Below are 11,926 nucleotides of genomic sequence, written 5' to 3'. Positions count from 1 at the left end.
CTGCAAGATATAATCACAAATGTACATGCAATTTAATTAAATCCTCACGACAATTGGATGTCCCAATCTATAATATATAATACGACCAGCCCATGACAGTAGAAGTGTATAAATGGTTACAAGTATTCATCACTCTCAAATATGCATTCTGAGAATACCTCGCAACCCCATCTACTATATATTTAAATATATATAAAATATATGCACATCTCATGTCTAATACATATTAAAATGATGTGACAGGCTGAAGGTTGCTGGGTCTCTTCCTGTTTCTGGTTTTGGTGCTGATGCTGAGGTTGATGCTTTCCCCCCTCGATTCTCGCCCTCTTTTCCTCTGTCATGGCGTCTCAGAATTCTCCTGCTTCCAACTGCAGCTGGTGGCCGATCTCAACAACAGAAAGCGATGGAAAAATCACCGAAGGCGACCAGGAAAGCACCCCAGCCGCAGAGCAGGCGGGATTTTTATCTGATAAAAACGAAAAAGACGGCGACAGCATCGTCTTGTACCACTGGACTCAGTCGTTCAGCTCTCAGAAGGTAAACACTGCAATTCGCCCTAGGTGACCACAATTACACAATAGGGGAACTGCAAGGACTCGCAGCACCTGTAAAAGGCGAGGTTTTGTTATTGCAATATAAACTTTAACAAAAATTGAAGGCTAGAATTTTACTAAGTAGTTTTGAATGTTTCAGCAATGTGCCTTTTTCTTAACAATCTCCAGATTTCGGTTGTGACTCTCATTGTCTCCTATTTGATGATTGATTAGGGAATGGTGTGAAATGTTTCTTTTTCCTTTTAATTCTCGACTACGAAACCAAAGGATGAATTTTACCTGAGGAATGTCATTTCATTGTGGAAGGAAATACCGCAGCAACGCCCACAATGTCTCAAAGAAAAACATGGAATAACGTGGAGAGCATGTTATCACACACAGTGTGTGTACTGCCACGGTGTTTCATAATGCAGACATCTGTTTATTAATTACTGAAATGATTTGTGTGTGGAGGGGTTGGATGACTGTGCAAGTCTAAACCAACGTACGGTTTAAAAGTGTCTGTTAAAATGCCACAAATGATGAGAAGACCCCCGTATATCTGCTTGCAATAAAAAGGCAGTATAAAGCAGGAAGTGTAAGCATCTCATTCGGTTTCGTTACGTGATATTAGATCCCATGGAGCAGGTTGATGCTGAATGTCCTTCTATTATTCGACATAAAGTGCAGGAATATCAAACCCCTGCCGTGTTCACATCTGCTGTTTATGAGCTGGCTGAGAGGTCTCTACTTCCTCTTGCCTTGTATTGGTTCGCTCAACACATTTAAATACGTCTCCTGTAGTATTTCGACGTGATATCATAATGTACTGGCTTTGGTACCCTTGACACTGTAATAAGTGTAGGGAACAAAAAACACCCGCCCATAAGAGCTAGAGAGATGCGGTTTAAAATATTCGAATCAAGAATAGTTTTTGATCAGTAGTCGTGTCATTAGGTTAAAGAGGGACTTTCGTTTTCTTTTGAACGCGGTATGAACAAATTGTTAGTAATGGAGTAGGAACGGCGGGCTGAATCTTCTCGTTCAGTTTCGCCAACCTAGTCAAGGTTCCAGCTACAACGTTGGTAACTCTCTTTGTCTCAAGTCATGTGGTATCTCAAAGAGCATGAGGTTGCAAGTAGGTAAACCCCTTTCTTAATCAAAATAACAGTATAAATTGGCCATCGTTCTTTTGAACATGATAACGACTTAATCCAATCTCATATTTACCTATTGAACGTCTTTCGGTTTATGAGGTCATCTGAACTCCTTAATCGGATTTCTGATTTGAAATTTACTGCAAAGTATTTTTGGCCACAGTGTTATCCGGCATATACATAAAAAAATCTCTTCTGATATATTGGAATTTGACGAAACTTGTAAAAAGAAAAGCCCTACCCTTAGTTTTTTAATAATTCCCGTCTGTTAAATGCTGCAGTTTCTAAGCTGTTAGAAACTCCAGATGCAATTTCTAATCAAGATGCTGTATCTTCTGGTTTTTAAAAAAATGCTTAAAACTACTACCATGTCAGACTATGGAGATTAGATTCATGGTAATATTACATCTTTATTGAATCCCTGATCCCTGGAGTGAAGAGCTTGTCCTATGAGGAACGGTTGAGGACTCTGTGTCTGTACTCGTTGGAGTTTAGAAGGATGAGGAGGGATCTTATTGAAACTTAAAGGATACTGCGAGGCCTGGATAGAGTGGATTTGGAGAGGATGTTTCCACCAGTAGGAAAAACTAGAACCAGAGGACACAACCTCAGGCTAAAGGGACGATCCTTTAAAACAGAGATGAGGAGGTATTTCTTCAGCCAGAGAGTGGTGAATCTGTGGAACTCTTTGCTGCAGAAGGCTGTGGAGGCCAGGTCATTGAGTGTCTTTAAGACAGAGATAGATTGGTTCTTGATTAATAAGGGGATCAGGAGTTATGGGGAAAAGGCAGGAGAATGGGGATGAGAAAAATATCAGCCATGATTGAATGGAGGAGCAGACTCAATGGGCCAAGTGGCCTAATTCTGCTCCTATGTCTTATGGTCTTATGGTCTTTATTGTGCAATAGCATTTCCTTATGTCACATCTGCATCTTCAGCAATATATCCTTCATCCTTGCAGTTACTTGATCCTTTTGCAAGACCTGAATTTTTAATAACTGAAACCAGTATTCACTTGCCCAAAACCTTTTTAAAATGCACATGTGTATAACACGAACACCCAATATTCTATGTGTAATTAAGGGTCAATCGCACACTAAGTGTATTTTTTTGCAAAACTGTTGAATAAAATAGATTTTTCAATATAGGATAGATTTTTTTAAACTTTTTAACTTTTCATGAGTTTGTTCATTTAAAAAATTACAATATAGACCTAAATATTTCCTACTTCTGATATTCTTTAGTTTAAACCATCAATGACCCACCAATGAACATTTCATCATAGAAGAATCATAGAAACCCTACAGTGCAGAAGGAGGCCATTCGGCCCATCGAGTCTGCACCGACCACAATCCCACCCAGGCCCTACCCCCACATATTTGACCCGCTAATCCCTCTAACCTACACATCCCAGGACTCTAAGGGGCAATTTTTTAACCTGGCCAATCAACCTAACCCGCACATCTTTGGACTGTGGGAGGAAACCGGAGCACCCGGAGGAAACCCACACAGACACGAGGAGAATGTGCAAACTCCACACAGACAGTGACCCGAGCCGGGAATCGAACCCGGGACCCTGGAGCTGTGAAGCAGCACTGCTAACCACTGTGCTACCGTGCCGCCATGACTGCGTGGGTTTCCTGGGTGCTCCAGTTTCCTCCCACAGTCCAAAGATGTGTGGGTTAGGTGAATTGGCCATGCTAAATTGCCCCTTAGCGCCAGGCGGACTAGCTAGAATAAATACATGGAATTATGGGGATAGGGCCTAGGTGGGATTGTGGTCGGTGCAGACTTGATGGATTGTGCAAACTCCACACAGACTGTGACCCAAGCCGGGAATCGAACCCAGGTCTCTGGCGCTGTGAGGCAGCAGTGCTTGCCACTGTGACACCTGTGCCGCCCGTAAGTTGAATAGTGAGATGGACATTGTAGGATTCTATGATTCTAGCTATAGCAAGCACATCACTGAAACACATTGCACCATACTCACTGATGCACTTTGCATTTTCTTACAAGACAGGCGGCCCCTAATAGACAGAAGCAGGAGTTCAATGGAGTGGGGCAGGCACAGCTGGATGTGCCTATCCAATAAAGAAGACAGTGCTGCCCATTATTGGAGTGGTGTCACTAAGGCCTAATTCTGCTTCACCCTCATCCCACAATCTATTATCATTTACTGCCTGCAAGTGATATAACTACGTATCTCTTGATTTCTGCAACCACCTTCCCTCCCAATGATCCATCCCTCCTTCTTTTTGCCACTGCAACCCTGCCATAATGCCTCATGCTATCAGACACACAAAAACTGCTGTCTGGTCAGACAGTGCTGCAGGAGGCTGAAGCCCTTGAGGAACAAGATAATGCTGAAGAAGAAACACTGTCACTTGATCTCACACTCACAGCCATTAGTTCTGATACTGGAATTGCACAAAACTTAGAGGATAGCTTAGACATAGGACCTGCTTGTGATGAGTTACTAGGCATGAGTGGGCTGTCGCCTGGCCAGAAGGAAATGATAGTGTAGGTGCCAACTCCGCGAGGACAAGGTCCCACACAATGAAATACTTGGTGCACTGGCAGACCTGCAAAAAAGCTTGATTTCACTGTCAAGGAGCGTGGAAGAGTCTGGTTCCAATTTGACATAAAATTTGCAAAGAACTTGCATCCCAAATATGCAGTGTGCACATAGTGGACAACGCCATGCAGGTACCTACTGCTCAGGCCATGATCCAGTCTCTGATGACTGATATCGCAGCTTCCATTGCTGTATAACCAGATGCTGCCTTATGTTTGAGAGTTTCAGCGGAAGTTCAGACTGTTGACATACAAGCCCAGCTTGGTGCCATGCAGGCTCTGTCTGCTTCAAACATGGCTGTGGATATTAGTTCGCAAAAGGTTACAGTGTCACAGCAGTCCAGCAACCCATCCTCCAGGAGGTTACTAAAATAACTGCAATACCAGTGGCAGTGACAGTGGAGCACGAATGTGCTGTCTTCACTCAGGAGGATAGCATTTGCGTTCCCACCATTGGTCTTGCTACTGCCTTTCAGCCAAGACTGCTGTTGTCCTTGCTGAGATAGTGCAATCTGAAGCCAGGCTTTCCATGGCCAGAGTTGCACAAGATCACCTTGCAAGGCCATCTGAAGTCTCCCGCACTGAATGTCGGCAGCTTTCCATCAGCCATGCTGAATGCAGTGGGTTAGCACTACATAGAAGCACCCGAGGACTGACAATGGCACCCGCACAATGGGCAACAAGGATTTGCATAGGGTGATTGGTTGAGTATTATATGGAATGTTGGAAAACATTGCTAGCTAGTAGTTGTTTTGTTTTATTTTAGAATTGTGAAAAAGAGTGTGTTGGTCCATAAGAGAGGAGCGGTAAGATGTGAGATGTGCTAGTTGCCTCCTCCCTTCTTCCTTTTCCTCCTGTGACTGCTCCTCTTCCTGAAGTACTCACCATAATCCCTCGTGGCAAAAAGGGCTGTGTCCTCATGATGACCAAATTGTAAAGAATGCAGCAGACTATCACAAGCTGGGATATCCAATGTGGCGAGTACTGGAGGGCATTTCACAAACTGTTGTGGCAGTGGAATCATTACTTCAGTATCCAAATTATCTGCTCAGTGGCATTCCTTGCGGCAGCATGGCTCTCATTGTATGAACGCTGACCATGTGCAGTTGAGTTACGGAAGAGAATCATGAGGTAGGCGTTGTTGCCTAGCAACCACCCTCTGGTCTGGCATGGTGGACTGATGCAGAATGAATGCATCGTGACTGATGTCAGGACAGCAAGTAGTCATAACATGAAATGCTGGGTGTGGTTATATGCCATATTGCATGAGTGGTAATCTTTGCGGATTTGGTACATCTCACCAATAAGATCTGGTGCCTGAAAAGTCATGCGCATGCTGTCAGAGGTGTTCTACACCATTAGAAAGCTTGCTATCCTGGCGAAGGCATATGTGCACTCCTGCTGTTCAGGTAGAAGCAATGATGTCCTCTCTCCTGGCATACAGAGCTTCCATCAATTCTCTGCAGCAGCAATGAATAGCATGTGGGGAGATGTTACCTATGTCAGCTGTTACAGCCTGGAAGGATCTGACAGTAAAGAATTTCAGGGCCCTGGTGACCTTCATCAGCATTCGCGAGGTCATCTCAGTCCTACTCAGAGGCCACAGGTCTGATGTGAAGAGACAACAGAGTTCTCTGGCCATCTCTTTTGTGAATCACAGATGCTGAACATACTGCTTCTAACTTAGGTAGAGGTAGAAGAATCGTCTCCAGATGTGCCTGTGTGGAAGAAGCCTCCTCCTGAGGCCCTTTTGCTATGAAACTGGCATCATAGTACCACAACCAGCAACGTTATGTAGCCAAATTCTGCACTCCACTGCAGGAATAGGAAAATGTCAAGAGAGCATAAAACTTATGCCTTTTGATATCAACCCCAGCCACTACTTAATCCTTTTCTCACTCCCTTCTCTTGCATGCATATAATGGCAGACAGTACTTTAGGGAAAAGCACTGTTGGCCCACAAATAATTTCAAAAATGTACTAGACCTGAATTTGGCTGCATTAAATTTACAATCATTTTATTAATAAATACCATACTATGATAGGTAAAATACTAAAGAGAATATATACTTTTTAAAGAAGGGGCGCAATTTTCTGCTCCCATTAGCCGCAGACATCACAGTGGCTGAGGCAGGAAATTTGGAGTAATGGGAAAAGTCAGTTTTCCACCTTCAGAAAATCAGTCTGGAATTCTCTTCTCTCAACTTTGGTGGCAGATTAAAGGTGGCATGACTTTCCCATTGATCCGTGTCCGGAACCACATTCACATTCATTTGCATCTCATAAAGGCTGATTAGAAGCCCAACTCGCTGGAATCAAATTAAGTGCCAAATTAAGTGTCCCGCCAGTAGATAATTACAATAGTCTGTTTCATCATTGTACGTGGTGTGCACCTGGTGAGCTTCACTTCATGAATGGCCTGTAGGAATGTAGATGCTGCTTTCGCCTACTTTTAAGGGGGTCACAATTCGAGCGTGTGTATCACAGGCAACTCCAAGGCTGGACAGGGGAGACAAGTTTATGAGGGAAGGCGGGGTGGGGTGGGGTGTGTGTGGGGTGGGGTGTGTGGAGCAGGACGGGGGGGTTATGTCCCAGGAAAATGGGGGTAAAGTAGATTGTAACTCTAACTTCAAATATAGACTACCCTAGATCAGGAGCACTCTCTCAATAATCACCTTCACCTGAGTTCAAGGCAGCAACTTCACACAGACACTTACTTCGGGTCTGAGAAAGTGAACCACATCTCCCCCAAGGAAGGTGATTATTAAGAAATATTACCTTTTCCCAGATAGCTTGTGAAATAATTTGTTGGCCAAGTTATAACTACTTGGAAATTATAAGGGTCCGGGAGTCTACTTTCAAAACTTTTATCTTCCCACTTTCAGAAAATACAAGGGAGGTGGGTTTGTATACTGCATGCAGAAGAGTACAAGAGACGTTATACTTTGCCGATTTATTTCGAAGTTTATTACAGAGCTATTTAACAGGCAACACATTTTAAAGCGGATAAGTACACTGCAACATTAATGACTATAAAAGCTAAAAAACATAGTCTTACTTCTACTACAAAATCCAATAAAGCTTTAAACAAATCCACAGCTAATATCAATTTAAGAATACCCATCTGTATTCAAAGTAATGTTTTACATGAAGCCCTGGGTGAATCGGTTGTCGGGCAGTTGGATACAAAAGTTGTCTGCTTTATGATATCTAACCCCTCAACAACTGGAGAAATATTGTGGAGGTTCTCTCAGTACCTTTCTACAATATTTCTGATTTTCTGAAAGGAAACTGAAATAGTTATACCCTTCTTAACCTGATTACATCATTCTTTAGAAGCAATGGGTGTTACCTCTTTGATTAACTCCTCCTCTTAGATGAGTCCTTATTATTCACTACGATTTAATTGTTAAAATGGTTTTATTACCCACGCTGTGAGCCTGATATCTGGTCATCATGTTCTTAAATATGTCCTTAATATCTTTCCTGTTTATCTCCAATTGTTTTTATTTTTTGGAGAAGTGATCTTCAACTTGTGCCTTATATTTGATTAATGTGATTTGGGGAATCAGGAGGTGAGTTACTCACTGCAGAATTTTCAGCCTCTGACCTGCTCTTGGAGCCACAGTTTTTATATGGCTGGTCCAGTTCAGTTTCGGTAACTTCCAGAATGTTGATAGTGGGGGATTCAGCGATGGTAATGCCACTGAATGTTAGTAAAAATAGTTACATTCTGTTTTCATTCATTTCAGTTTCTGGTCAATGGTGACCTCCAGGATGTGAGAATCCTGGGGAAGACCCATTGCTGGGTTGCTAAGTGCCTTGTTGGCATTTAATACTGTCGATCTTCCACAGTGGAGGTGGTGCAGGGCTCTCATTAGCTTTCCAACTGCAAGTGACATTCCTGCCACTGGAATTAAATTCCCCCCATAGTCACTATTGTAATGTTGGCAAAAACAACAGTGAGTTCACACATAGCAATATCCCAATAAAATTGAACATATATTTCATTTTGTGGTGATGTTTAAGAGTTAAATATTGACCAGCATACTGAGATAAATCCCCTGCTCTTCTTCAGATAATGACGGGGGATCTTTTAGGTCCAATTGAAAGAGTAAACAAGACTTCAGTTTGATGTCTTGCTAATAAACGGCACCTCCCAACCCTGTGTCACTCCCTCTTCTGATGTGTTGGCCTGGTTTGTTTGTTGAAGTCTCTCGCAGAAGCTTGATCCTATGACCTTCTGATTCACAGGGAAGAGTGTTATCACTGAGCCAACAATGGCGTAGCTTATAACATACACTGAAGCACTGAGAACCACCACACCTCCCTTCTCTGAATACTCTTAGTTCAAGTTTGATTGTGGTCTGAACCACCCCACCTCTATTTTCTATAGACAGTTAGTTCAGTTTAGGTGTGGTCTCACTACTACACTCAGAAGCTTTAACATGACTTGGGTAGATTTAAAGGCCAACTTTTTAATGGAGGCATAAGGTTGACTCACAAAACCAACCAGGATCTGACATGACATTATTCCTTGCACAGTAGGAGAGGAGAGAATGGGGGCAATTTTCATCCACTGTCCAGTTGTTTCTTGCCTAAAAGACAGCTGGCTAGCAGTTGAAACTCCGTTTGATCCTCATTCACCTGTTGTTGATTCAGGGGAGGACCTTAACCGCCCGTTGTTAAGAATTATAAGGTTGTTCCTCAGGCATTAAAAGCCCATCTGTAAATAAGCAAGCAACATATCTGTTTCAGATGTAGGGCTGTTTAAATATCTAAATTATAGCCTTACAATGATTGTAAAATCCTGTTTTCAATTTACAAGTTCAAATGGGAAGAGAGTGTGGCTTGCATAGTCTGTCGTTTGTGCTGTGCAATAAGTGGTTAAACAGACCATTGATGGCACACAAGATTAGGCCCAGGATTTTTTTGTGTGGGGGAGCGAGGAGAAATAGCCAGGTATACATTCTTGTACTATATTGGGAGAATGACCAACATAGATGCTTTATGATTTTCCTGAATTTTCATGGAAGCTGTCACAAAAAAACCCTCCTTTTCATGTGCTTTCTGAAACCACCTGTTGAGTATTTCACATTCAGTCTGCTGTCCAACAATTCCATGGGAAATAATAGCAATTTTGAGGGGAGGCTCAAAAAGAAACTTACCATAGTACGTGAATAATCTCTCCAAAAATTTATTCCAAAAACGTTTAATAAAAGTGCAATAAATACAGAAAGTTGTAAATAAAACTGGAATACTAAAATGGTATTGTAAATAATACAGTAACAAAGAAACATATACACAGAGCTTTCAACTATGACAGGAGTGTAAAAATCTATTGACATTTATGGAAAGGAATATCGAAATGAGTGGATTACAGGTGACAAATCCGATATTCTACATGCTGCATGCTCTGACTAAAATTGAAAGTTCCACCAATAAAGGCTGATTTCCTTAAGAGCGCCACTGCACATCAAACATCCGGTGTGCTCAGTTAATCAGCTTTAAAAGCAGAAAGGACAGTCCGATTGGGAAAAAATAACAACAAATTATGCCATCTACTCACCTAAATAGTTTTGGTTGAGCGCCTGAACTTGAGAATGGCATCAAATGTGCCCAACCAATCTAGGACATGAAAGAAAGCCAGGAAGACAAGATTTAGACACATGAGTTTAGGCTTGTTGTACCTATTTTGAAACTCTTGTGCACCCATTCTGTGCCAACGCAACTGAGGTTCAGAAAATCTGTAGTACACTCTCGAGGAGGTCTTGTGGTGCAGTGGTAGTGTCTTGATCTTTAAATCAGAAGCTCGGGATTCAACTCCCATTTCAGGACATAAGGGCCATGGAGGTTCAGAATGTGATTATCAACCTGTATATCGTTCCAGAATGTTTGATGACAGGTAGTGAGAGTTTCCTAGTCAGCATTACTTCAGTAGCAATGGCAAACTAGTGCAGCACTTTGTCAGCCATAATCGTGGACCAATACAATGGAAGTCCATAGTCAACAATATCCTCTTAGGGCATGGTACCTTCAAATCTGAGAATTTGCCTGGAAGGATGGCTACCCATAGTAGTGCGTTACTACACAAGTACTTCAAAAAGCACATGCACCTTACTGGTCATTGATGACTTACTATTCTTCAATGAGAGAATAGTCATACCAAGAAAATTTTCTTAAACTTTTTTTTTCCTCAAAATGGCGTTGGAGCGAGGCAACTTCTTGCAAGCTCTGCCCAGCATACCTTCTAATTCTATCTTTTACTCTCGTTCTATGTTTCTAAAACTTAATTTTAATTCTTTTAAACGCTCTAACAAATGGACCTACCTCGCACTGAGTTTATCTTTCTCTACAGCCTAGCTATGACTGTAACACTACATTCTACACTCTCTTTTCCTTCTCTATGAACGGTACGCTTTGTCTGTATAGCATGCAAGAAACAAGACTTTTCACTGTATACTAATACATGTGACAATATAAATCAAATCAAATATTATACTTTCTTTTTAATTTCTTGTTAAATTGCTTTTACACTGATTATAACTTGCTCTTCAGTCTTTTCTAAATCTCCCTGTGCTAATGTTCAGCTCTGCAGTTACTTCATGTTTATTAATGTCCTTTCATCTTGGCGTCTTAGGTTTAAATTCATCCTGGTCTGTTGAGAGGCAACTTCTGTCTTAGGGTCTTAAATTAGGTTAGTTTGAGACCAAAGCTTTTTGTAACCTGGCTTTAAATTGTCAGTTCCACTCAAGTTGGCAGTTAGGTGGCATGTGGGAAATTGAAATACCATACTGGTGTAGACAAAGATGCTTTTCTGAGGTTTGAACTCAGATATGTTGTCGGGATGATGTAGAGAGAGTTCTGGGTGAAAAGCACGAATGCTGGGGCGGCACTGTGGCACAGTGATTAGCCTCACAGCGGCTGGGACCCGGGTTCAATTCCCGGTTTAGGTCACTGTTTATGCAGAGTCTGCATGTTCTCCCTGTGTCTGCGTGGGTTTCCTCTGGGTGCTCTGGTTTCTTCCCACAGTCCGAAAGACATGCTGGTTAGGTGCATTGGCCATGCTAAATTCTCTCTCAGTGTGACCCAAACAGGCGATTAGGGGATTTTCACAGTGACTTCATTGCAGTGCTAATGTAAGCCTACTTGTGACACTAATAGATAAACTTTAAACCTGTTTTGAATGCAGAACGTGTCCACAATCTGACAATCACATGCATAGGAACAACTACGGAACAACTACGGTGTTCCGTAGTTGTCCTAGGCTCCTACTTGAAGCAAGTGTGGATCTAAATCCCTATTTAGGCCCCTTTACAAAATTAGACTGCATTTGGCCAAAGCATGCATTGCGCATGTCCTAGTTAGTCTCCTCAATCTTAGAAGTATCCAAAATAAGTCTTTAAAGGGATCATGGAAGAGCACTGCCAACAACATAAGTAACCTTATGGAATATAGAGCCATAAGAAGCTGGAATAACCAATACAATTTCATAAATCTTAAAAAAATATTAGTAGGATGTAGGAACATAGCGTCTACACTACTTAGATGATGAGGCATGGTCACAAATCTCTTTATTTACAGAGCACTGTGAAACAGCATATTTTTATTTAGGTTTTACTTTTACAGATTTGGAGTGTCTCAGAAATACCTCTCATATGA

At 41.8% G+C, this 11,926-nt stretch overlaps 1 protein-coding gene across 4 annotated transcripts in view; it reads left to right on the top strand.

Annotated features, from left to right (window-relative positions):
• The first annotated feature begins 339 nt into the window (after nt 1–339).
• gdap1l1 (ganglioside induced differentiation associated protein 1-like 1) overlaps nt 340–11,926 on the top strand; it is a 65,586-nt gene continuing 53,999 nt past the window's right edge. For all 4 annotated transcript variants that reach the window (XM_078236513.1, XM_078236514.1, XM_078236511.1 and 1 more), the window contains exon 1: nt 340–537. In XM_078236513.1, the coding sequence (XP_078092639.1) occupies nt 340–537 (198 nt within the window). The remainder of the gene's footprint in view (nt 538–11,926) is intronic.

The sequence above is a fragment of the Mustelus asterias genome, chromosome 20 (assembly GCF_964213995.1).
Source record: "Mustelus asterias chromosome 20, sMusAst1.hap1.1, whole genome shotgun sequence".
Lineage (NCBI taxonomy): Eukaryota > Metazoa > Chordata > Chondrichthyes > Carcharhiniformes > Triakidae > Mustelus > Mustelus asterias.
Note: the sequence above shows the minus strand (reverse complement) of the source record. Positions and strands in the feature narration are given on the sequence as shown.